Here is a 27486-nt window from a genome sequence, read left to right as displayed (position 1 = left end):
AGCTTCCCTTCAGTTTATGGAAATATGGAAGCCCAGAAATAAGTGGATTATCTAAAAAGTAGAATAATCTCCCTCATATACCCATTCACTATGTTGCGGCTTTAAGGGTACTTTGCCATGCCTGAAGACTGCTATGAGTTACCCAGGATATGAATAGAGAATACTCTTCTCAAAGTGACTCTCAGGGGATCCTCTTGGCCCACACTGAGTTTGGGGCTGGCACCATGTGGCTCCCTAGTCTTGCTGCACCACTCCAGGGGTCTATGACAAGACAGAACATGGATAGGAAAGGAGGGGAGGACAGAAAGAACTGCTCATAAGAAAGATGTGTCACTGGGGACCAGCGCCAGCCCTACAGAGATGAAGCCCAAAGGTGCAGATCTCTGTGAGCATCAGCTCAGAGGACCCAGGCTCAGGGGGCTGACGTAGGCAGTGCGAGCGACTCCTCCCGGCATGGCCTGAAAGAAAAAGGCACCTCTGTGAGCTTGATGATCTCCCCAGAGCTGAGGCACAGCTTCTTGTTGTCATCCAGCACAGTGTTCATGTTCTCGATCCAAACTGCATCCACCGGGCCATCAAACATGTACCATTTCTTGTCTGTGTTGGAGGAAATGGCCCCTCCCCGGATGAGAGAGGCAAAAATCCCATCGGTCCTGTGGAAAGCAAGGGAGGATGGGAGGAAGGGATAGGGTACATGTGTGTCAGGAAAGATGGGATGTTGCATGACTGGGCATGGTTGAATGATGAAAAAGCAGGGGGTAGGAGGAGTGAAGGAACTAGGAAGCGGGAGGCAGGAGATCTGGCTCTCCAGGCTGCTAGGAGGGGGCTCTGGTTTACTGGGAAACACAATTCCAGAGAGAGCTCAGCTGCCCTTCTAAAGGGCCTCAAACCCCAAGTAGGATTGATGAGACAGAACTTTACCATTCATGCGTTAGCAAGTCAAATTCCCCATAGAGCTGGCCCATGGTGATGGATTTGGGGTTGAGGATATAGTACTCGACAGCTTCATACATGCCACCACTAATGGAAGGCTTGCCTTTCAGGGATGTCATCGCAGCTGCCAAGACCTTGTAACACTGGTGAAACAGAGATGCAGGAGAAAGTCTAACTCTGAAGAGGCAGAAGGTACATGAGAAAAAGAGTCTTGAGTTGTGTCCTAAGAGTCTGCCTCCTCTCTTCAGGGGACTTTACACAAGTCCCTTTCTCAGGAGGCCTCAGTTTCCCCATCAGGAGAGTGACAGAGCTAGTGTAGAAGACCTCTAAGAGCACTTGGCTTCTGCTGCTATGGCAGAACTAACCAACCCTCTCTGAACCTTCACCAGCTCTGTGTCTTTCCAAACCACTCTTGTCTTAAGCAATGCCAAGGTGGGTATGCCCATCTCGGCAGGGAGCTGGGGACCCATTAGGTCCTTTCTGTCTCTTAATTTCTTGGGCTGCCCTTCCCCTGACCCTGGAGGAGCATCTGCAAGAGGGAACAACTCCAATGGTTCCTTCATCCTGCCATCCCTTAAAGGCTTTTTTCTTTTCACTCGAGGGTGAACAGGCTGAAAACACTCACAAACAATATGGGAGATGCTAGAGTTTCTGAGCCCATTTGCAGCTCCTTGCTAAGACCACATGTTGGTGATTCCAGGACAACATGAGATGACTGACACTCTCTGAAGTCAGAGCTGCTGACCACGACAGCAGATGAACCCAGGGCAGGGTCTTCCTGTTCCCCTGGCTCTCAGCCAAGCCCAGGGGACCTGAGGGTAGCCTGCCTCAGTCATGGGACCATTCTTACCTTGGTCTTCCCAGAGCCAGCAGGCCCCACAAGCATGAGGCCATGGCGCACCACTGTGGTCTCGTACAGTTGGATACATTTGGTTAGAAAGCCTGGAGGAAGGAAGACAAGGATCAGCTGGACTTGGAATCAAAGGGTGTGGCTTTGATTCCTGATTCTCTTATTTGCCACTTGTGTGACTTTGGGCAAACCACTTCACGCGTCATTTTTAATGGGATTGGACAAGATAAAAACTAAGGTCTCCTACAGCAATAAATCTCTGATCTTATGATGTCAAAGTCAGCCAGTCATCCTTGCACACAGAAGCTGAGTATTGTCGTACAGACAAAAAGGGGAAGCTGTTCAAAAATACAGATAGGATGATCTGTCAATGGAACTGGAAATAACCTCAATATCCAATGGTTGATAAATGGCTGAATAAACTCTGCTAATCGCAGTGGACAAGGCTCTGTCCTGGGTCTCCTTCTCTTCCCCCTCTATAATATCTCACTTGGTGACCTCATTAGTTCCCACGGGCTCCTCGCTCTCTCTCTATGCAGCTGATTTCCACATCTCCCCTCATCTCTCTTCTGATTCCTGGTCCTGAATTACAAACTAACCACCTCTTGGGTATCTCAAATTGAATATATTATAGGTGTCTTGAACCCAACATTCCAATACAGAACTTCTAATCTTTCCCCCTAAATCTTCCCCTCTTCCCAATTTTCCCACTAACACAGAGGGCACCACTAGACTCCCAGGCATGCAAACTGAGGCATCTGGTGGCACAGTGGATAGAGCGCTGAGCCTGGAGTGAGGAAGACCTGAATTCAAATGTGACCTCAGACATTTACTGACTGTGTCACTTTGGGCCAGTCACTTCACCTGTTTGCCTCAGTTTCCTCATATGTAAAATGAGGATAATAATAACACCTACCTCCCAGGGTTGTTGTGAGGATCAAATGAGATCATAACTGTAAAGCCTGGCACATAGTAGGTCTACGTACATGTCATTTCCCCCTTCCCCTACAACTCACAAGCTCAGCATCATCCTCAACACTCCCCTCGCACGCACTTCACACAACCGAGCTCTTGTCAAATCTTGTCATTTTAAACCTCACAACATCCCCTTCTCCCAGCTCACATAGCCCACGCCATTGTACAGGCAGGCCCTCACGGCCCCTCACCTGGACTACTGCCAAAGCCTTCACATTAGTTTCCCTGCCTCACTTCAATTCATCCTCCATATCGGCTACCAGAGGGATCTTCCTAAACGTCGCCATGTCACCTCCCCTACTCATAACCCCCAGTGGCTCCTTATGACCTCCAGGATCACACAGAAAACTCTGTTTGGCATTTAAAGCCCTTCACGACCTGGCGCCTTCCTGCCTCTGTGCACTGTTGGATCCGGCTGCACTGGCCTCCTTGCTGATCCTCAGCGCCTTTTCACCAGCAGTCCCTCATGCCTGCAATGCTTTCCCTCCTCACCTCCAGCCCCAGGTCCCCAGGCACTAGTTCCTTCCCTCTGAGACTGCCTTTCATTTACACTCTATAGATCTTGTGTGTTTGTTATTATTTGCATGTTGCCCACCCCATTAGAATGTGAGCTTCTTGAGAGTAGGCACCATGGGTTTTCCCTTTCTTTGTATCCCCACTGCTTGGCACAAAGAAAACATGTAATAAGTGCTTGTTGACAGATGACTAGAATACTGTAATACTGTTTGATGACAATACAAGGAATATTCTTGCAATGATACTTCTGAGTATTCATCACATATTCAGACCTAGAGTTAAGTGATTTAGGGGATGTCTTGGCCTCAGGGTTAGCTCATCTTGTACTGCCCAAGAATGGCATAGCATGGCTACTTCTGGGAAGCTACACCCCATCCTGCCCCTCCCCAGTAGGGTTCACTCACCATCTACATCTTTTAGATTGTCCCGGAAGCAGGCCTGGCGAATGGCTTCATCCAAGATACCATAATCTATCTTCTCCTCCTTGATGTTAGGGAACAAGTCAGATACAATGCCTGAAAAGAGCTTGAGATCATCTTGCAGGAACTTGGGCACATTCACATCCCGGATGGCCCGGAGACAGATCAGCTCCTGCAACAACACCAAGATCAGAGTTCTTCTGGGAGCACCTTTCCCTGCTCACCCACTCCTGGCAGCCCCAGATCGCAAAAGTTCTGTCTCTGTTCTTTGGGGACTGGCTTTCTCTTGATATGTCTCCCCAGAGGAATTCTTCCATACAGAAGAGAGCTCCGAGGGGGAAGGCTGAGTCAGGGCCCATCCTGAATCACTGATGCTTACTTCATCCATAGTTGGGTTCTCCCGCTTCAGATTGCCAGCTGCAGAGATAACAGTCTTCACAGCTCTCATCCCAAAGTCATAATGATCCTGTTGCCACAAGGAGAAGGAATCATGTTGACTCTTGAAGACATCTTATGGTCAAAGAAGAAGCTAACAGACCCAATCCTTTGAAGACCATCTAGGCCAATCCCTCTTTTCCCAGGGTTTAAATCTTAATGCTGCCACGTAAGGAATGTGTGATCTTGGCCAAGTCACTTCCTTCTCGGAGTCTCCATTTCCTCACATGTAAAGTAGGTATAATTGTGCTTGCATGGACTAACTTACAGGTTATGAGAAAAATGTCAGCTTTTAGGAGGACTTCCTACCCATCCTTTAAAGCCCAATTTAAATGCTGCTGCCTCCTCCTCTAGGAAGCCTTCCCTGCTCTCCCTTCAGACTTCACACAACATTGTGTAAGAGCTCTTTTATTCATTTATCATGTCATATATTACCACTACCTGGGGTTTCTGTCTAGTCCATTTTTTGTGTCTTATTCCTAGACTGGGACCTCCATGAGGGCAGGGACCATGTTTTATCTAAATACAGTATTTCCTATGGGGCTCTGCACGTAGTAGATTCCTGATAAATGTTTGTTGAACTGGAATTTAATTTCTTTCTTCTTTAACGGTCTAGTATTTGGCCTATCTCAGAAAATCCTGGAGAAGTACACCTAGAGGACTCTCTCCATTCATTAGAAGATGGTCACAGTCCTATTCTCTGAGTATTACTCTAATGGTGTCACAAAGCATAGATAGGTGGAACTGGACCTGGGGTCCTAAAAGACCTCAGAGGAGCTCAGGAAGAAGCCTGAGCTCAAAGGTTTGGGGATCACTAGGCTCAGGATTCCTAGAGATGCAGAGATGTCATACTCCTACAGCACACACAACAAGTGGTCTTAATTCAACCTCAAGTAACATTCAAGTGGACAAAGGACATAATTTTCAGAAAAAGAAATTCAAGTGATTCATAATCATGTGGGAAAATGTTCTAAATTACTCATAATTTGCAGAAAAATGCAAATGAAAAGAATTCTGAGGTTTCCTCTCACAGCTATCTAATTAGCAAAGATGATTTTTAAAATGGAAATAATCGACATTGCAGGGGCTATGGAGAGATAGGCACATGAAAATACTTGATGGAGCCATTTCTTAAGACAATTTGGAATGATACAATAAGTCATTTAACTCTTTATACCCTTTGGCCCGGCAATCTCACCACTGGGAACATAACCCAAAGAAATCAAAGACCGAAAGAAAGGTCCCATACAAAACCAGTACTCATAGCAACATTCGCTGTAGTAGCAAAAGAACTAGAAGCAAAGTCGGCAGGTGCCCAATGATCATGGAAGGGCTGAACAAGTTGGGTCTGTGAATGTGATGGGGTACTGTGGCACTGTAAGAAATGATAAATATAAAGAGTTACGACCAAAACGGGAAGACCTCAATGAAGGGATGCAGAATGGAGAAGGGAGAACCAAGAGAACAACATACACAACAACTATGATAGTGTAAATGAAGAAAAAGTTAAAAGGCAGTTAGACTCAGAGTAAGCAGTTCCAGGGAAGAGAGGAGGAAACACACATCTTTTCTCTCAGTAGAAAGGGCAGAGCCTACAAGGGCAGAACATCGCACACACTGTTAGGCTCGTTAAATTGTTTGGTTCTTTTTTCTTACAAGTGTGAGTTCAGTGCAAGGTGGATATTGAGGAGAGGAGCAAAATATACCAGGAAATAATGTGATGTTTGTTGAAAGTTCTGCCTTTTAAAAATTGGAAAAAGGAAACAGGTAGAGACACATCAGCTGGGGATTCGAGCACAGTCTGATCACCAAGTTAAACGCAATCAAATTTACTTGAACTTAAACCATGTACCTAGGACTTACCTACCTGTATACAAAATAAAGCAGTTGTTGTCCCTTTAACTGAGCTTTACTTTGCTCAAGATTCACTTTAGAAGAGGGTATCAGGCTTTCCCTTTAAGGGCTGTGCTCTGATTGTCCTCACCCTGACATATTTGGAACTAGCATATTCTTCACCTCATAACTTGCCTGCCTGGAGTCTTACCGTGCTGCCTGCTCTGAACTCTGGCCTGGCCTCCTGAAAGAGAAAAGCTGAGTCTCTGGAGTGCATGTCATCCTCTCTGGGACAGGACAGCTATGGCCTGAGGAGTGAAACTGGACCCAGACACAAGCTCAACTTGGTTTCCTTAAGAACGCTTGTGAACTCTGAGATGGGGGTAAGGGAGGGAGGGCCTCACCTGGGAGCTAAGCTGTTCAGATGACAGCTTGAATGTTGTGGTGATCTTCTTGGCCAGGACCTTGGCATCGCTGAACCCAAAGGAGTAGAGAGAGATCTCAGCAATCATGGTGTAGTCTGGAACCATCATTGCCACAGGTCGGAAGAGAGCCTGAGTGAGCACAAAGGAGGAACACCATCATGGTGGTCGCTGACCCTCCCGCCCTATGTGTCCCCTCTTGTCCAGCAGGTCCCAGAGCACAAGCACAGGTGGGTGAAGAAACTTATTCTACACCTGGGCCTGCAAACGTCACTTTTCTGAAAGCCCATTCCAACCATGGAAGGCGTGCCACTTAAGGGAAGCACCCCAAACAAACCAATCAAGCAACAAGCATTTATTAGGCACTCACTGTGTGCCAGGCACCGTCCTAAGCATAGAACAGCAAAAACAGTCCCCGTGCTCAAAAAGATCCTATCCTAATGGAGGAGGAGAAGGTAGCATTTGGACAGAGTCTTGAAGGGAGCCAGGGATGGATGGCAGAGCATGTCAGGCCCAGGAGACAGCTGGGGCAGAGGCCCAGAGATAAGAAGTGGAGTGTTGTATGCAAAGAGATGCAGGTAGGCCAGGACTGCTGGGGCACAGAGTGTATGGAGGGGTGGAGCGAGGTGCAGGAAGACTGGAAAGGAAGGAAGCAGCCAGGGTGTGAAGAGTTTTAAGTGCCAAACAAAGGACTTTATAGCTGATCCTGGAGGTGGCATGGATCCAGCAGAGTTTATCGAGGAGGAGATGATATAATCAGAAGAACATGGGTCTGCATTTGACCCGTCCCACAGATGGCTCAGCCACCACCCCCGGGTATCTTGTGCAGGCCTGCCCCTCGATGGTGGCACAGCAAGGACTAGAGCCCAGACCCACCGGTCCACACTGCCTTTCTGGGCCAGCATTTAGGACACTTACCTTCAAGTTGTCAGGTAACTCAGTGCGTCCAGCATAGCCTGGGTTCATAGTGATGAACACTGCACACGAGGGAACAAGGGGTATTTCAACCCCTTCAAACATGAATCGATCAACCTACAAAAAGACCACACTCAGTCTTCCTGGGGAAGGGAGCCTTGGAACAGCTTCAGAGAAGCGCCACCAGACTCCCAGGAGTGCATAGGCCCTTCCTTGTGGCCTGGCAAGCCACCTAACATCAGCCATCCTCCCCCTTCCTAAGAGCACAGAGATACTCAGAGATACTCAGGTTCATTAAACACTTCTCCCACGCTAATACAGAAGCTCCAAACCCATTGCTATCCAAACGGAGGAGCCCCTTTAGTCAGGACATCCTCCAGCTGTTCCAGCTGCCCCCGTTCTGCACAGGACATACTGGCCGCTCCACTAGTGCTTGCAGAATGAGCAGAGGAACCAAATTCCCTTTCACTGGGGACGTGAGTGAGGTGTTTGTAACCAACATCCCCCAAAAGACAAGAGATCTTAAGATGCCAGTAAGGTCGGGCCTCCTTGAAGGGCAGCGTGGGATTACAGGCCGCTAGCCAGCTCCCCCCGCCTGGCCCTACTCACTCTCTGCTGCTGAGCTTTCTGAATGGTTGTGATCTGCTGAGCCACCACAGACAGCACCTCCACATCGATGCGGTTAAATTCGTCAAAGCAAGCCCATGCCCCGGAGCTAAGCAGAAAGTAAGCCTGGTAAGTGGGCAGCGTCAATACTCAGAGTCCCGGTGCCCTGCCCCGACCTGAGGCTCAGCTCGGACTGCAAGGACCAGCCTGAACAGAGGTCTCCCTCTTGGCTGGGAGGTCCATCACCTCCCAGACCGCAGTGATCCAGGCACAATGATGTGTCCTAGATCACTGTCCTGGGTCTTACCATAGACTGTCTCCTCAGACACACTGTAACCTCCTACCCCTCGCAATGGCCACACAGCAGTCTGTACATAGTAGGTACTTGATTTATAGTTATTGACTTATGTAGCCTGGGATACCAAACTCTTGCTGCTGACTATCCAGCATGGGGAAGAAGCCATGGGGTCTGCTGCCAAGTCTCTAAGGGTTTTGCAACAAGACTTTCCTAGTAAATATCTGAAACTCCTCTCCAAAACCAATCTTCAAGCAAGCCTGCTCAAGCCCCTCAGCTTCCCTTGACCTTTAGATTGCATACCATCTTGGCTTTGTAACCTCGGAGTTATCTTGGACTTGGTCCTTCCCCCACAACCACAAACTAGTTGCCAAGTCCTGCCAACTCGTCCTTACCCAAATCTCCTTCTTTCTCTCCGCTCACTCTGCCATCATTCTAACTCTAGCCCTTATCAACTCTCTCTTTGGCCAGAGCTTTGATGAGAAATATTTGCAACTGGGGGCAAGAACCAAGGAAGAGGAATGGGGGAGACAGAGACCCCAGGACACTAGCAAGAGCTGGGAAGGAGAGAACATGCCCCTGAGGAGTGACTGTTGACTTCCTTTTTAACTAATTATGCTTGCTAACGAAGTGCTAGTTATAAAATAGAGGGTGGTGAGAAATCCGGTTCTCTTGTCTATCCGCACATCTCTCTCTTCCAGCACCACTATCTCTGTCTGCACACAGACACAACTAAGCACTCGGCTCTCTCCTTCTTCATGCTGGTGGTTGGGTGAGGCCAGGAAGAGAGCGACAAGGAGCCAGAAGCCTCCACTCAGGGTCAAAGGCAGGTGAACAGGAGCTTCCCTGTGGACCCAACCAGGGCAGACAAATGATTCTGGGCCCAAGTTTTCCCATACCCCCAAGGAGGCAGGACTGGCCTGCTAGAAGGCATTCACTAAGAGGACAGTTCTGGCCTTGACTATTGTAATAACTTCCTAATTGGTCTCTCTGCTCTCTCCTGTCCAGTTCACCCTCACAAGACGTTTTATTGTGCAGTCATTTCAATCGTGTCTGACTCTTTATGACCCCATTTGGGTTGTTTTTTTTTTTTTGCAAAGATACAAAGTGATTTGCCATTTCCTTCTCCAGCTCACTTTACAGATAAGAAAACTGAGGCAAACAGGGTTCAGTGACTTGCCCAGGGTCACCCAGTTCTAAGTATCTGGGGTTAAATTTGAACTCAGGTCTTCTTGATTCCAGGCCTGGCACTCTGTCCACTGCCCTTAGCTGTCCTTCACAAGGCCCCCAGCAGTAATCCAAATATACAAGCCTATATATCCAGGACACAGGGGATGGAGGACCTTGGCTTCAGGAAGATCTGCACCCAGATCCTGGCCCAGACACTAGCCATGGGGCCCTGGATAAATCATTTAGCTTGTCTCAGTCTCAGTTTCTTCATCTGTAAATGGAGATAATAACAGCACCTACCTCGCAACAACCCTGTGAGGATCACATGACACAGCACACAGGAAGCCCTTGGCAAACCTTAAAAAAGAGTGTGGCGTAAAGACGCCCAGGTCTGTCCGTTGTGCTCCCCTGCTCACAGACCTTCCTTCTACGGCTACGAACGGGGGAGCCGAGGATTGGCCTGACTGCCCGCTGTCTGGCCCTTCACACACTCTGCTCTCCGACAGAACCAGACAACCATGTGGTGCCTGATCGCATTCCACCCTCTCCTGCTTCACGTCCTCCTCCTCATCAGACTATAAGTTTCTTGGGGTCAGAAACTGTCTTTTCCATCTTTGTAGCTTCAACACAGAGCACAGAGCCTGGAAGACACAAGGCCCGGTCACCTAGAACAATGGCCTGCTACAGTTTCGGTTCCACACTCTCACGTGTGCTGGGGCCGGGAAAGAGGGGAAGTCCTGCCAGCTGGAGGAAGCTTCCTCCAGCCATGGCAACAGCCCAACGACCACTAAAAATCACCTGGCATGCCATCTCTTCCACACGTATCGCAGACATCAATCAAAAGGACAGAATCCCAGACTGGAAAAAAAATCCCAGAGGCCATCTAGCCCATCCCATATCTAAAGAAGAGTCCCCTCTATGACCACCCTGGCAAATGGTCATCAGGCCTTTCTTTATTTGAAGACTGTGGGCAAGAGGAGCACACTCCCTCCCAAGGAAGCCCCTTTCACTTCTGGACAGCACTAACAACTTCCAGCCATTGGTCCCAGCTCTGCCCTCTGGGGCCCAGCAGGACTAGTCTAATCCCTCTTCCAAGGAGCAGCTCCCAGAGTGAAGGATGTTACATCCAAGGGCCTTCACAAGTCTCCTTTCCACGCCCCCTCCCCTCCCTTTGCCTATTGCAATGGTTCCTTCATTGGTTGCTGTTTCTGGCTCCCCATCGTTGGGATAGAAATGCTTGGCCTTCTCGGCCAAAGTCCCAAGGGGCAGACCTCCCATGTGGCTGCTACCCCCATTCCTTCCCCAAAATAGGACTCTCACCTAGCAAGACCTTTGAAGAACTTGCCCATGGCCATGAAGTCAAGCTGGTCAGAGCAGTTGAACACCACTGTCTGGATGGCCAAGGCTTTCCCCAGGTCCTTGGTTGTTTCTGTCTTCCCAGTCCCTGCCGGGCCAGCAGGAGCACCCCCAAATTTGAGGTGCAAGGCCCCAGTCAAAGTCAGATAACACCTACATGAAGGAAAGAGGAAAGAAAGAATAATAGCTGACATGGATGGAGAACTTTGAGGTCTGCAGAGTCTGTTGTCCACCTTTCTCATCTGTTCCTCACAACCACTGTGGGAAGTAAATGCCACCAGTGTTGTCTCTTAGAGAAGTTGAGCAGTTTACCCCTGGCCACACAGCTAGGAGGAGCAAACACTCAGAGTTTACGTGAAATGCACTAGGCAGGGCCAGCTCTTTCCCTCTAGGATTCCAATCCATTGTTCTTACTCCTTAAGACACCCACCCCAGAGACACCGCCTCTCCCAGAAGCTCTATCCTGGCTCACTCCCAGCTACTGCATGGCTAGGCTACATCAGAGAAACTACAGAGGGTCCCCACTGGCTGAATCCCCAGAGACCATCTGATCCAACTCCATCACTAGATGGATGGAAATTGAAGCCCAGGAAAGATAAGACACAAAATCTTGGAATCACAGACTCTCTAAGTTGGGGGGAGGACATCTACTGTCCCACAGATTGACGGAGGTCAATGAAGGTGGCGATGACATAGAGACTCTGGTGCTAAATGGGAGCTGGTCAAGGTTAGAGGACAAGGCCCAGCCTGGCATTGTATGGCTAGAATTAAAACTCTCACACATAAACTGAAATCACTCTTTGTCTAGTGTGACCCCTTGTCTTAGCATATGATACCAATCCCCTGAGGCTTGCAACCTAGACATTATCACCCAGCTGATTCTCTCTTGAGCATCGTTGTGCATGTCTGGTTTTGGCTACTGTCTTCTGCCCACTGATTTGTCTGCCTGGTTTCTGATTGTCTTGGAACACCAAGCTCTTGACCTTAACCTGAGCTGGGACTTTTCTGCTTTTTCCTTTTCCCTGTTCCCCAAGCTAGAAAGAATTCCATCTGCACCACAGATCCTATTAGCCACAAGCTTCACTAGGTCTTGGCTGAACTCAGCCAGTAGTATCCCCTATATGCCAGGTTTCTATGAACGAAGTTGTTCTATAAAGTGATGTGAAGCCTCTGAGCATCCAGTGTAAGAGCCGGCAAAAGCAGCGGGTTGGTTATTGCCAAGGGGAATTGGGGAAGACGACACAGGGCTAGGAGATGCCTCCTTCACCTGTCTGTGAGGGGGGTGATCACCAGGCGCCCACTATTGCCCAAATACTCATAGCCATAGAGGAATTCAGCATTGACTGCACGGATGTACAAGTCGTTCTTGGTCCAGTAGTACCTGGAGATTTAAAAGAACTGAGTTGAGATCCAGGAGGCAGGAAAAGGGCATCTTGGCGGAAGGGTGGCTATTTCAGGGAAGGAGCGAGGGTGAGAACATCACAGAATGATCTGACTTCTTGGGGTGCACAGGTAAACTAGGGCTGGCAGTCAGATGACATGATATACTAGGTAAATTTCCACAATTTTTATGCAAACCAGGGGTACAAAGTGGGACTAAGTTACTTTTATGGTTCAGGTGCATCACTACATTTTTCTGAGCCACAGGAAGAAATCTAGAGAAGTAAAGTATGGTCCTATTCTCTCTGAGAGTTTCTGGTCCTCCTTCATTCCTCACTAGGGTAAAGATCCTCCTGGTAATGAGCAAGGTGGCTGCAGAGGCACCGGGCTAGGTCATCTGTGGGTGGAGCCCCTGCCCCTTCACTCCTTCTCCTGCTCCTGCGCTCTAGCTTTGGTCTACTCGGGCCACGTTGAGCATTCTTTGTTACCATGTGGAGAGTCTCAGGGGCTCCAAACTACACCAATTGCAGTCATCACAGACCCCCTGAACCCTAAATAGCTGTGTTGGGACTGGCACTGAAGGCTAAGAAGGGCAGAAGCTGTCTGGGTCTGATGGACATGGGGAATGGCTACATTGCAGCTTATGCCCAAGACTGGCTTCTGCCCTAGTACAAAGCATGGAAGAAGCTTCAGCCAAGGGGTAACCAAACAAATGTTGGTATGACGACCAGTACCCTTACAAGGGAGACAAAGAAATACAGCAAGATTTCGATGACACAATGCAAGGCACAGAAAGCAGGACCGCAAGAACAACCTATATACTTATTGTAACTGAACAGAGTCAGATGGGGAGGACTAAGAAGATAAACTTATTATTGGTAACTGCATTGTATGGCTAAATTGGGGTTTTCCAGGTTTTGTTAGCTTTTTTGAGATTTTTTTTTAAATTAAAAAAAGGATGGCATCACAACCTAGTGGCTAGAAAGCTGTCCTCAGAGCCAGGAGAACCAGAGTGACTCTGAGCAAGTCACCAAGCCTCTCAGGGCTCCAGGCATCTCTCTATATTTCAGAGAAGGTGTCAATCTGCTCTAGTAAAGTGGGTTCCTTTATATTAGTGAAATTACAGGCGCAGTCCCTGTCTTGTCCTGCCCCCTCAGTTTCCCTGGTTTCTTGGTTTCTGCCTACCTGGCTTTGACCATTGCCTCTGGCTCTGTCACCAGCCCCTTCTCCTGCCTGGCCCAGCCCCTAACCTGTTCCCTCAGCCACACCCTGACTCCTGTGGTCCAGCCTTCCCCACCTGTATCCACCCTGTTTGCTGGTTTGTTACCAACTCTCTCTTGTCTGCTCAGTTCACCATGACAACAAAGAAGAGCTGGTCAAGCTGAGAAAGGCAGTCATTTACCTTAGCTGGGAGATCCACTCAAAGGCATGCACACTGACCACATTTTCATCTATCAGTTTGGCAGCCACATCCTTAGCGTGGACCTCAATGACAATTAGCGCTGACAGTATGGCTCTCTGTATCCTAGACAGCTTTCCTCGGACAAGGGCCACCAGATCCTGCAGCTGAGGGAGGAAGGGGAGACACATGAGGTCCCTCAGCTACTTCCCTGCTTCCCAAAGAAATACCAACCCTAGCCATATATCCCACCTCTATTTCTGGAGCGTCCAGGCTAATTAGGGTTGGGAGCAGAAGAAGACAGAAAAAGGGAGTCAACAGACAGACAAGTAGGTGGGTAGGAGGCATTCAGGGCGCTTGGTCCACTGGTGCTATTACTATAGAATTAAGGGAAAATGTAAGCACATCTTGGCATTCCCCAAATCCCTGCCAAGAACTTCACTGGTTTGTATTTGTGACAATGGATGGCTAAGGAAGGAAGATTGGAAAGAAATGTAGTGTTCTCCTATGTGGATGAGACAATACTAATTTGGGGCTGGGAGGAAAAGGCTTTTAAGGGGCTAGCTTCCTCTTCACTGCTCAGATACATGGGTGATGGTCCTTTTCTTAAAATTCTCCATGGAAAGAGATTTCAAAGTCTTCCCAAGGTTCAGACCTCAACTGGAAAGACCTCCATATACCCATTTCTCATCCCAGTACATGGCAACCAGCTTTCATCAAGTGCTGAGTCTGGGCCAGACACTGTGGTGGCTTCTTGATCTACTTCAGAAAGTCTCTCTGAACAGGTCTGTATACTACTTTCATCTCTGTATCTCCCATAGTCCTGACAAGGCCTTGCATAGAGTAGGATCTCCGTGAACGTGTGCTGAACTGGATTGAAGTAGGTCAAATAGCTACTCATATTTGCTTTCAAAGAGAGCGAGCCCTCAGTACCACTGTCATTACAGAGCAGGCAGGTCCTTTCCCAATGTTTCTGGGGGGAACACATCACAACAGCCAGTGGAGAAGAGGGTCCTACCCAAGAGTGTGAGGCTAAGGGGAGGGCTGCTGCTCTCCTACCTGAGTAGAGAGCTGTGAGAAGAGTCGGCTTTCTAAGTCCCCAGCCTCCAGGGCCTCTGATACCTCCTTTGTCCAGAAAGTCTGACAGCCAGCAATGGTCACCTGGCCCGGCCAATTCAAGACCCATTCAGTCCTCGGGGTCTGAAAGAACAACATGCTTTGTCTACTCAAGGATCAATGGCTTTGCACCAGCCCTCCTCCCCAAAAGACCCTCTGAGCTCTGCATTGATCCTTCTGAGTGACCGACCACTTCACTCTTACACCACCATGTCTTCATGAGAAGTAGGCTCATCCTGAGACTGTTTGGGAGCTTTCATCCTCTGAAAGTTTAGAAAGCCAGTTTTTGATTTAAAGCTGGAAAGGATTGACCCTCCCCCTCATTCTACAGATGCAGAAACTGAGGGAGGCCAAGCGTGATAAAGTGTCTTGCCCATAGTCATGTTGGCAATAAGTAAATGGCAAAGCCGAAATCGATCCTTGGTCTTCTGACTCCAAATGCATTGTACCGTGACACTGCCCTGACAATCTGGGAACTTTCTAGAGTTTCCTTTTTAAAAAACATTCCAGATTCTGGAGGGAAGTGTTCAAGAAACCTCTAAAATCATGGAGCAGTGGTAAAGGCATGGTCATGGAGTTGGAAGCCCTGGGTCTGAGCCCCAGCTCTGACATTTATTAGGGGAAAGTTTCCTCAGCTTTAAAAAGGGGATAAAGATCTCCATCCTACCTGCCTTACTAGTTTGTTGGGAGAAAAGAGCATGGCAAAGTGTCATAAGACTAGGAGCTCTCCTCCTCCTCCTCCTAATTATTGTTATCATTCTGACTATTACTATTACTACCACTGTCCACTTCCTCCATCAATGAAAGCTCTAAGGATGAAACAGCTGGCACAGCCCAGGCAGAGGAGGAAACCCTGAACTGGAGATGGCACTCTTGCTGGCAATGGCGGGGTGGATGGGGGCTCACATTAGGGTAGGCCAGGATTGCCCGTTCGATGAAGTCGTGCACACTGGCCTTCATGCTTTGTTCCACCTCCAGGAGCCAGTCTTCCACATTGCCAGTGGGGTAAATGGAAAAGGAGAGCTCCACCTCTTCTCCTTCACCAGAGTACATGTGAGTGATCTTCAGGTCTTCCTGGAAAAGCAACTGGTGGGGCAGGATGGGGAAAAGAAGGTGAGGAGGGATGGTGGCTTCTCCCATTCCCAGGCCAGGGGAGCCTTGCCTAAGGGACCACGCTTGCTCAGCCCACACTTAAGGTCCCTGGCTTCTCTTGGGCTAAAGCAAAGCTTGGGAGCCCACTGCGCCACCAGAGCTTGGCCACAAGGGATGCTGGCTGGGGGCCATCTTCAGCTCTGTTTTGCTCTATGGCCTTGACTTCCCAGTTCTGATAGCCTGAATTCCTCATTCAACAGTCAGAAAGGAAATAGAACCCAGGCTTTTTTAGTCTCAAAGCCAGAAACAGGAAAATCACAGGATCAAAAAACCATGGAATGTTAGAACTTGGAGGGTCCTCAGGGCCCATTTTATCCAAAACTTTCATTTTACAGATGGAGAAATATGCCCAGAGAGAGAAAGCCATCCCTTCCAAGTCACATATGCATTAGAGAATTACAGAGCAGGGTCCAGCTATGAATCTCTTTTCATACAGAGACAAAGGTGGAAAGCGGGGTGTGTGGGGGGGCGGTTCCTGCTTCTTACTAGTATACCTCCTATGACCAGGCTTTCCCTTGATCTCAGTACTGTACCATACATCCATGCTACAGGGAGGCCCAGAGGGCTCTTTACTCTGTAAATACCAAAGATTATACCCAGGCTCCTTCCTGTCTCTTTGGTTCAGGTGCCCAGAGTTCAAATTGCACCTGCTCCCCTCTGCTACCCTCACTACTGTGTAAAGGACACATGGGGAGAGGTCTATTGGCTTTTCTTCTCAACAGAGACATGCCCCATTCCCAGGCTCTCTTGTGCTATAAAGGATAAGAAGCCTCAGGCTGCCTAAAGAAGGCCCCAGCCCTAATCACCCGAGCAATGTTCTCGAAGCACTTCCGAAGATGAGGCTGCACAGCAGTGGGGTCTTTGGTCTGGGACAGGATCTCCAGCAGTTCATCATCAGATAAGAAGTAGAATCTGCAAAAGAAGGGGCAGAGGCAGAGACAGGGAATGTCACAGAGGGTCAGCATCTTAGATCCCTTTGGGGCGAACAACAGATCCTAAAGTCACTATCTAGACCTTTGATCTCTAAAACAGATCCCTGTTAGAAGCCTTAAAGGGCCCAAAATGTTCTGATGATCCTCAGGGCTGACTTCAGAGAAGCAGCGGATGGACTCCAGCAAATATAGAAGCAGGAAAACCATTCAATAACTTTTGGTACATTTGACCCAAAAACCTCAAATCTAAGATGCCCAAAGGATTTCTTCTGACTTGCCTAAAGATCAATTGCTTTTGGTGACCAGGCACCATCAGGGAAGGGAATCAGACCTCAGAGAGGATTTCTCCTATTTTCCTAGCCCTAGACTCTCCAGAACAACTGTGTGACTATGCCCTATACTGGTGATGCCACGCTTATAACACCTAATGCCACACAACCACCCCAAGGATCATTTTTAGGTCACTCTAACCCCAACCAGCTGATTGTCTGAGCCCTGGACATTCATAGTGGTCAGCCTGATTCTGCTTATTCCAAATTTTGCTGTTTCCTAACAATGAAGCCAGAAGAAAAGGAACCAGGCTTACCTGGGAAAAGAAGCTCTCTTGGTCTCCAGGTACTCGCTCAGGCCTTTCTGAACCAGGTCTAATAGTTTGTTACAGTCTCGAAGGGTGTCCAGTAGCCTTTGATCAGCACAGACATTAATCACCTGGAGGTCACAAGCACATGAAAAGCAGAAAGATAGAAGAGAACAGAATCTGTAGCAAGAGGTTGCCACTGGTCTCAATTATCGAGTAAACAAAAGAGTCCAGACAGAAGGTACAGGCCCACCATGGGGCACAAGGAAAAGCTAGATGGCTGCCATCCAGGAGCAGGAGGCAAGGAATAGAGGAATTCGATAACAACTTATTAAGTACTAAGCACTAGAGAGATCCAAAGTCCAGCCAGGAATCTCTCAGCCTCTGCCCTCCTGGAGCTCACAAGGTCAGTGGTATCATAGAGGACTTCGCACAAATGACCTTGCAAATTCATTTCTCCATCTTGGTTGGAGAGGCAATACTGGTATCCTGCATTCGGGAAAGTTGTTATAAATGGTCTCTGAGATGTCTTCTCATCCCAGGCTTTACTGGACTCTATGATCAGAGGACACCTCCTAGAAGCTTGCCTATTGCCCCCTGTCATCCCCCAATCCCCACCATCTCCCAATGAACCAGGAGATAATCCACAATCCCCAGTGCCCTATGAACCAAGCCCACCTCTCTGTTCTCATTGGCGTTCTTCATGATTTTCCTCCAGAGCCGCTCCATTGTCTGATAGCGCTTACTTTCCACTGGTAACTGTCTATTGATATCCTCAGAGCTGAAGATGGGCTCTAGGTACAACCAAGACCGCTGGCAGTTGAGCCACTCCTCAAGGACCTCCTAGGGAAAGGAGATAATCATCCGCCATCAGGGCAGGAGAATCTTTAATAGCAATACATATATATACACACACATATATAGACATATATATATATGTATGTGTGTGTGTATAGAGAGAGCACAATATATATGTATATGTGTGTGTGTGTGTATATATATATATACATATATATACATGTATGCAGAGAGACAGAGAGAGAGAGAGAGAGAGAGAGAGAGAGAGAGAGAAGAGAGAAAGAACATCTGGTTATTTAAAAATCCTTGCCAAAAGTACTGAATGGAAACTGTGTTGATTAGCTCAGAACTTAAGAATAAAAAAGACACGTGTTTCACTCTCAGCTCTGACACTCACTAATCAAGTATTTCCAAGTTACCTCGGACAAGTCACCTTCCTTTACTGACCCTAAGCTTTCTCAACTAAAAATTGGGGATAATAATTTTAAGATGATGTTGTTTCTGTTCGGTCATTTTTCAGTTGTGTCTGACTCTCTGTGACCCCATTTGGGGTTTTTTGGCAGAGATACTGGAGTGGTTTGCCGCTTCCTTCTCCAGCTCATTTTACATATGAGGAAACTGAGGCAAACAGGATGAAGTGACTTGCCCAGGGTCACATAGCTGGTAGATTTCTGAGGCCAGAGTTTAACTCAGGGATTTGAGCCTTCCTGATTCCAGGCGCAGCACTCCATCCACGGTGCCATCTTGTTGCCCTTTTATTAAAAAGATGATAGGCACACTGTATTCAGAAATGGAAGAGAAATATCCTGAAAAATCCTTCCCTCTTGTTGTTGTTGTTGTATGACCCTCCTGGGATCATTTGTGAGGAGCCAATGAAATGATGCCTGTAGAGTATTGCCATTAAAGGGAGATTTCTAGGGAGATGAAGAAGTAGAAAGTCACAAGAGAGCCTCTCTCTTCAATGGTCCCATCAAAAATAACAAAAGAAATACAAAAAGAGCTGAGACCACCCAAATCTCCCAAAATAAAATTGTTCTTGGAAAAAAGCACTCAAAGAAACAAAGTTATGAGAGTCTGAAAAAACGATATAAATTATAAGCAGTGAAAGCCAAAACACCAGAGAGAAAATGTACTGAAAAAGCCCAAAACTAGTTCTATAAACAAAACAAATGAATAATAAACACATTGAAGAAATTAAAAGTGGAAATGAAATCAGCAAAAATATCACAAAGTGAATTAAAAAAAGGAACTTATTGTACTAACTAAGGAATCTCAAAGACAAGATGATGTTGAAGAAACTTGGCAGTTTAGAAACCTCTCTGGAGGATATAAGCAAAAAATGCCACATTTAATGAAAAACAGAAGTATTCTACAAGAGAACAGAATGGTAGAAACAACAAAAAAAGAATGCAAATATCACACAGTTGTCAATAGATTTTTTTGAAGATATATAGAAAAAAATGATGGATCTAGAGCATAATTCAAGGAGAGAAAATATAAGAATTATGACATTTCCCCAAAACTATAAAGTCTAAAATAATCTTACCACTATATTTCAAGAAACCACATTTACCAGAAATATTGAAAAACAAAAATTATACAGCAAATCAATAGAATCTACAAGATGCTAACAGGGTAGAATCCCTATAATAGGAAGCAGATGATTTTATAGAAGTCGAGAAGAAAAACACTGTTATGTCGAAAACTGCGCAAGAAGAATAGAAGAGGAGAAGTGAATGATAATGAGTGGACAAAAAAAATCCTAATGGAAACTCTGAGGCACTGACAGAAAAGTCGTTATGAAGCTTTATTCATCAAAAGTTACTAAAATAGTTACTGAGCAACTTTGGTTGAATTGATATTAACCAGTAAGGTTTAAATTAAATATTTAATTTTTAAAATTGCAAAAGATTGAAGTTACACATTATTTTCCTACCAAAATAAGAAATGACAGTTGCTGGGATATTTTTGTTGTTGCTATTCAGTCATTTCAGTTGGATCCTACTCTTTGTGATCCCATTTGGGGTCTTCTTGGCAGAGATACTAAAGTGGTTTACCATTTCCTTCTCCAGCTCATTTTACAAATGAGAAAACAGAGGCAAACAGGGTTAAGTGACTTTCCCAGGGTCCCACAGCTAGTAAGTGTCTAAGAATGGATTTGAACTCAGGTTTTCCTGACTCCTGACCCAGCATTCTATCCACTGTGCCACTCAGCTGCCCTACTGGAATACTTAGAATTAAGAGAGAGAAGACTCAGTTCCCAAAACAGCTTCCTCAAAAAGTTAAATGAACTCATCTTTCCTTACAAAGCTTCCCCTCTTCTAAACTTCCTTATTACTGTCAAGGGCACCACAATTCCCCTGGTCACTCAGGTTTGAAAGCAGAGGGTCATCCTCTGCTCTTCACCCTCTCACCCTCATATCCAATCAGTGGTTAAGCCCTGTCTGTTCTGCCTCTCCTCCTCCAAGTCTGCAGCTTGGCCTCCTTCCACTCTAGTCTAGCATCAAATTTATCATTCTAAAGGACAAGTATGTATGACTATGTCAGACTGCTTCCCCCACCCTCGATCAATAACCAAGACACACCATCTCTGGCTCTCCTCCATGCCTGGAATGCTCTCCCTCCTCATCTCCACCTCTTGCCTTCATCGGCTTCCTTCAAGCCCCAGCTAAAATCTCACCTTCTATGAGAACTCTTTCCTGATCCCCTTTAATGTTAGTTCCTTCCTTCTGTTGATTAATCCAATTTATCTTGTAAATAGTTTATTTGTACATATTTTGCCTGTGGTCTTCTCCATTAGACTGTGAGCTCCTTGAGAGCAAGACTGTCTTTCACCTTTCTTTACATCTCTAGCACTTAAGACGATGCCTGGCACACGATAGGTGCTTTATTGACTAAGGTGAGAAAATTAATCCTTTAAAAATGCATATGGATAAATAAAACTTTTAAAAATTATACAGGGGGAAAATAACCTTTGAAGTACAGAAGGGGACACAAAACTTAGAGCAATTGTTTACTACCTTGTTCATAGATAGATATACACACATATATAATTTTATATAAATATACAATTTAATATATATCATTTTAAAAGCTATAAATAATAGAAGTCAACAGTTTCTTCTCAATCCTTTTTCTTGTTCTTGTATTACAATGTTTTCATTTGTTGATAACTCTTAAGTTCACAATATAAAAGAAAATTCTTAAAAAGAAGTTTATAGTAGGAAGGATCAAACCTTAAAAGACCTTTTCCCATGTAACATTAACAAGAACATAAAGCCAAAGCTGAACTATCAAGTAAGCATTATATTCAATAGCAATTTTCTAACTGTCATCAGTTACTGTCTAAATGCAGTCATTTAGAGGACTAAAAACAATAGTGGTGTTGTTTTGCTTAACAACTGTATAACACAAAACTTACAAAATTAATAGTAGAAAAAGATATGAATTATGTTTAGTGGTTTGATTGCTTTCTCATTGGAAAATAATTATTTTAGTGAAATAAGGAAGATTATATTGTTTTTTGACAAAATGAATAATTTAACAAAGCATGTAAAAGATAAACCAAATTTTAATAATTAAATTTATTGATTTATACAATGAACCTTACAACTTCTTTTACATCTTAAAAAAAATTTTAATATGTGATATGGGCATTTGCTGCCGTTCCTTATTTTATATAATTTGGCACTGAATTCACAAGGTTTTGATAAACATTCTTTAATTCATAAAACCACACTTAAAACATATATATTAAATATATATATAACATATATATTAAACATATATTTTAATTTTTAAATTAAAATTTTAATTTATATTAAATATATAATATACATTAAATATATCTTTGATGAATAGTCCATCTTTCCAAGTCTAACCTCAGTTATAGCCCATAGGGTTTTTTAAATGAATAATTTTTATTTTAAACTTAGAGCAGCTAGGTGGCACAGTGGGTAGAGCACTGGGCCTGGAGTCAGGAAGACTCAAATTCCTGAGTTCTAATCTGACCTCAGATATTTCCTAGCTGTGTGACCCTGGGCAAGTCACTTGACCCTGTTTACCTCAGTTTCCTTATTTGTAAAAATGAGCTGAAAAAATAAATGGAAAACTACTGCTGTATCTTTGCCAAGAAAACCCCAAAAGGGGTCACAAAGAGTCAGACACGACTGAAAAACTACTGAACATTCTGAACTTAACACCCTTCCCCCCAAAATGAGCATTTCCATATACATAACAGAACTGGACTTGAATTCAGGAAGATGAGTCTTCCTGACTCCAGGCCTGGTACTCTATCCACTGCACCATCTAACTGCCTCCTTAGGCATTTACTCTGCTTCAGCAAACTCTAGAAAATCTGAAAATTATGATATCAGATAATGTAGAATTAAAGAAAGGAAGTGTTAAAAGGAAAATTCTATGTTTGGACCTTGCCCTAATAAAAGAGGCAAAACTCGGGAAGAGAAGATTAAAATGAGTTTATTAAAAAACACCAAGGCTAAAATGCCTTGGTAGGATGGTTTATGAGGAAATCAACATGGGCCTCAAATCTCTAGCAGCTTTTTTAAAAAATATTTTCACTTAAAGTTTTGAGTTCCAAATTCTATTCCTCCCTCTCTCCTTCCTCTGCCCCCTACTTGAGATGGTAAGCAATTAGATATAGGTTATACATGTGCAATCATGTAAAACATTTCTGTATTAGTCATTTTGTACAAGAATCAAATAAATAAAAGAAAAAAGAAAAAGAATGAAATGAAAAATCGTATGCTTCAGTCTGTATTCAGTCAATTATCAGTTCTTTTTCTGGAGGCAGGTAATATACTTCATCATTAGTCCTTTGGGGATTGGTCTTGGATCATTGTATTGCTGAGAAGAGCTAAGACATTCGCAGTTCTTCATTGTTTTACTATTGCTATTACTGTGTACAATGTTCTCCTGTTTCTGTTCACTCCACTATGTATCAGTCCATGTAAGTCTTTCTAGGTTTTTCTTAAATCGTCCTGCTTGTCATTTCTCATACCACAATAATATTCTATCACAATCATACACCACAGCTTGTTTAACCATTCCCCAATTGATGGACATCCCTTCAATTTCCAATTTTTAGCCACCACAAAAATAGCTGCTATAAAAATTTTTGTACAAATAGATCCTTTCTCCTTTCCTTGGATGTCTTTGGGATACTAGCTGTTGTCCTTTGTTCTCAAAGAGGACCAAAATGACATCACTATGCTAGAGTCAAGTTTCAATGTGTCTGACTGTGGCTGATCAGACCAATGTGAGCTCAGAATGTTCTACCACAGATCAGGCACAAATAGTCCATGTGAATATTTGGGGTGAATTCTCTAAATTTGTGCCTCTTGCATTTCTTTTGAGCTATTCCAACTCTGCTTGATATAAACCTATCAGGGGTACTATTGGATCAAATGATATGCACAGTTTTACAGCCCTGTGGGCATGGTTGCAAACTGCTCTCCAGAATGGTTGGATCAGTTCACAACTTCACCAACAATGCATTAGTGTCCCAGTTTTCCCACATCCCTTCCAACATCCATCATTTTCCATTTTTGTCATATTAGCCAATCTGATAGGTATGTGAGGTGGTACCTCAGATCAACAAGTCACTTTTAAGGCTTCATAAAGGCCTGGGTCTTTTGATCACATTTTCTCTGTGGATTACTATATTTATTTTATCTTCAACCATATATATAGTGTTGAATATTTATGCCTTGATAAATTTATAACTGCATTATGCCCTAGATTGTGATGAGTTTTTGTGAATTTGGAAAAATGCATGATTTCAACTTTCCCCACCAAAATATATTCTTTTCATGCCACTATTTAAGACCAATTTCTTCCTCATTCTAGTCATCTATAGCTTCTTCTGAGCTAATATATATCAAGTGTTCAACAAAGTGCTATATAAATGCTAACAATTAAATACTAGTAGCTATTATACTGATACTCTCTCATTATCAAAGGTACTTTTAAGTATGATGTAATTCACTTGTTCAGCTCTTTTAATGCTTCTGTGCAAGATCAGTCACTAATGCAGTCATTCTGAAGTGACCCATGTTTTTTTTAATTAAGATTTTTTTATTTTTAGTTTACAACACTCAGTTCTGCATGTTTTTGAGCTCCAGATTTTCTTCCCCTCCCTCCCCTGCCCCCTCCTCCCCAAGATGGCATGGAATCTGATATATCTTTGACATATGCCTTCACATTAAACTTGTTTACACAATAGTCAAGTTTTAAATTAGAATTATGACAACTGGAAGGAGTCATGAGAAAGAAGAAACAAAAGCAAAAAAAAGAGAAAAAAAAGAGCAAATAGTTTGCCTCAATCTACATTCAGACTCTATAGTTCTTTCTCTGGATGTAAATAGCTTTTTCCATCATGAGTCCTTTGGAGCTGTCTTTGAACTTTGTGTTGCTGAGAAGAGCCAAGTCCGTCAAAGTTAATCATCATGGAATCAATATGTCTGTGGTTGTTTACAATGTTCTTCTGATTCTGCTCCTCTCACTCAGTTTCAGATCATGTAGGTCTTTCCAGGTTATCATGAAGTCCGTTATCTTCCCCATTTCTCATAGCACAATAGTATTACATTATATTCACATACCACAACTTGTTTAGCCATTCCCCAATTGATGGGCATCCCCTTGATTTCCAATTCTTTGTTACCACAAAAAGAGCTGCTATAAATATTTTTGTACATACAGGTCCCTTTCCCACTTGTGTGATCTCTTTGGGAGACAGCCCTAGAAGTGGTATTGCTGGGTCAAAGGATATGCACCTTTTTATAACCATTTGGGCATAGTTCCAAATTGCTCTCCAGAATGGCTGGATCTGTTCACAACTCCTCCAACAATGTAACGATGTTCCAATTCTCCCACATCCTCTGCAGCATTTATCATTTTCTTGTTTTGTCATGCTAGCCAATCTGACAGGAGAGATGTGGTACCTAAGAGCTGTTTTGATTTGCATTTCTCTAAACAATAGGGATTTAGAGCATTTTTTAATATGCTTATAGATATCTTTAATTTCTTCCTCTGAAAACCGCCTGTTCATATCCTTTGACCATTTCTGAACTGGGGAATGACTTGTATTCCTATAAATTTGGCTCAGTTCCCCATATATTTTAGATATGAGACCTTATCAGAGACATTAGTTGTAAAGATTTTCTCCCAATTTTCTGCTTCCTGCCTGATCATTGTTGCATTGGCTTTTGTTATACAAAAACTTTTCAATTTAACATAATCAAAATTATCCATTTGGCATTTTCTAATGCTCTCTCTCTTGTTTCATGAATTCTTTTCTTTCCATAAATCTGATAGACTATTCCTTGTTCTCCCAAGTTGCTTATAGTATCAGCATTTATTCCTAAATCATGAACCCATTTTGACTTTATTTTGGTAAACAGTGTAAGATATTGGTCTATGCCCAGTTTCTGCCCTACCATTTTCCTGTTTTCCCAGCAGTTTTTGTGAAATACTGAATTCTTAGCCCAGAAGCTGGATTCTTTGGGGTTATCAAAGAGTAGGCTGCTATAGTCATTGACTACTACATCTTGTGTACCTAACCTGTTTCTTAGCCAGTACCAAGTAGTTTTGATGACTGCTGCTTTATATCTGGTATGGCTAGGTCACCTTCGTAGCATTTCTTTTCATTAATTCCCTTGATATTCTGGACCTTTTGTTCTTCCAGATGAATTTTCTTATTATTTTATCCAGCTCTGTAAAATAATTTTTGGTAGTTCAATTGATATGGCACTTAATAAGTAAATTAATTTAGGTAAAATTGTCATTTTTAGTATATTATTATATTTATTATATTAGCTTGGCCTAACCACGAGCAACTGATAGTTTTCCATTTATTTAGATCTGACTTTGTGTGAAAAGTGTTTCATAATTATGTTCATATAGGCCCTGGGTTTGTCTTGGCAGGTAGACTCCAAAATATTTTATAGTGTCTACAGCAACTTTGAATGGAATTTCTCTATCTCTTGCTGTTGGGCTTTGTTAGTAACATATAGGAATGCCACGGATTTATGTGGGTTTATTTTATATCCTGCAACTTTGCTAAGGTTTTTTATTATTTCAAGTAGTTTTTTACTTGATTCTCTAGGATTCTCTAAGTAAATCATCATATCATCTGCAAAGACTGATAACTTAGTTTCTTCTTTGCCTATTCTTTCAATTTCGTTTTCTTTTCTTATTGCTAAAGGCAACATTTCTAGGACCAAATTGAATAATAGGGGTGATAATGGACATCCTTGTTTGCTTGCTGATGGTTTTAAGTAGGTGCTACTTATAATTTTAAGGAATACTCCATTTATTCCTATGCTGTCTAGTGTTTTTAATAGGAATGGATGTTGTATTTTGTCAAAACGTTTTTCTCCATCTATAGAGATAATCATGTGCTTTCTGCTAGTTTTGTTATTGATATGATTAATTATGCTAATGGTTTTCCTAATATTGAACCATTCCTGGAATAAATCTTACGTGATCATAGTGTATTATTCTCATGATAAGTTGATGCAATTTTTTTGCTAAATTTTTGCATCAATATTCATTAGAGAAATTAGTCTATAATTTTCTTTCTCTGTTTTGACTCTTCCTGGTTTGGGTATTAGTACCATATTTGTGTCATAAAAAAGAATTTGGTAGGACTCCTTCTTCACCTATTTTCCCAAATAGTCTATAAAGTATGGGAATTAATTGTTTTTTAAAAGTTTAATAGAATTCATGCGTAAAACCATCTAGCCCTGGAGATTTTTTTCTAGGGAGTTCATTGATGGTTTGCTCAATTCCCTTTTCTGAGATGGGGTTATTTAGGTATTTTACTTCCTCTTCTGTTAACCTGGGCAACTTATATTTTTGTAAATATTCATCCATTTCCCTAAGGTTACCAAATTTATGGGCATACAATTGGGCAAAATAATTCCTAATTATTGTTTTAATTTCCTCTTCATTGGAGGTGAATTCACCCTTTTCATTTTTGATACTGATAATTTGGTTTTCTTCTTTCTTTTTGTTAATCAAATTGACCAAAGGTTTATCAATTTTATTGTTTTTTTTTTCATAAAACAAACTGTTAGTTTTATTTATTAGTTCAATAGTTTTCTTGATTTCAACTTTATTAATCTCTCCTTTGATTTTCAGTATTTCTAATTTGTTATTTAATTGGGGATTTTCAATTTGTTCTTTTTCTAGCTTCTTCAGTTGCATGCCCAATTCATTGATCTCCTTTTTATCTATTTCATTCATGCAAACATTAAGAGATATAAACTTCCCCTAAGAACTGATTTTGCTGCATCCCATAAGTTTTGGTATGTTGTCTCATTATTGTCATTCTCTTGAATGAAGTTATTAATTGTTTCTACGATTTGTTCTTTGGCCCACTCACT

At 43.7% G+C, this 27486-nt stretch overlaps 1 protein-coding gene across 1 annotated transcript in view; it reads right to left on the bottom strand.

The window, feature by feature from the left end:
* Positions 1 to 27486, bottom strand: part of DNAH1 (dynein axonemal heavy chain 1) — a 162426-nt gene that overhangs the window by 75878 nt on the left and 59062 nt on the right. Inside the window, exons 21-36 of the mRNA XM_036738850.1 lie at positions 17960 to 18124; positions 17291 to 17412; positions 16579 to 16684; positions 15527 to 15706; positions 14564 to 14704; positions 13508 to 13671; positions 11993 to 12106; positions 10690 to 10878; positions 7908 to 8013; positions 7302 to 7415; positions 6366 to 6515; positions 4073 to 4159; positions 3679 to 3865; positions 1784 to 1875; positions 922 to 1076; positions 476 to 653 (exon numbers count right to left, since the gene is read on the bottom strand). Coding sequence (XP_036594745.1) covers positions 476 to 653; positions 922 to 1076; positions 1784 to 1875; positions 3679 to 3865; positions 4073 to 4159; positions 6366 to 6515; positions 7302 to 7415; positions 7908 to 8013; positions 10690 to 10878; positions 11993 to 12106; positions 13508 to 13671; positions 14564 to 14704; positions 15527 to 15706; positions 16579 to 16684; positions 17291 to 17412; positions 17960 to 18124 — 2250 coding nt within the window. The remainder of the gene's footprint in view (positions 1 to 475; positions 654 to 921; positions 1077 to 1783; positions 1876 to 3678; positions 3866 to 4072; positions 4160 to 6365; positions 6516 to 7301; positions 7416 to 7907; positions 8014 to 10689; positions 10879 to 11992; positions 12107 to 13507; positions 13672 to 14563; positions 14705 to 15526; positions 15707 to 16578; positions 16685 to 17290; positions 17413 to 17959; positions 18125 to 27486) is intronic.

The sequence above is a fragment of the Trichosurus vulpecula genome, chromosome 9 (genome assembly GCF_011100635.1).
Source record: "Trichosurus vulpecula isolate mTriVul1 chromosome 9, mTriVul1.pri, whole genome shotgun sequence".
NCBI classification, from domain to species: Eukaryota; Metazoa; Chordata; class Mammalia; order Diprotodontia; family Phalangeridae; genus Trichosurus; species Trichosurus vulpecula.
The sequence above is the reverse complement of the archived record's forward strand: the minus strand, read 5'-3'. Positions and strand labels throughout refer to the sequence as shown.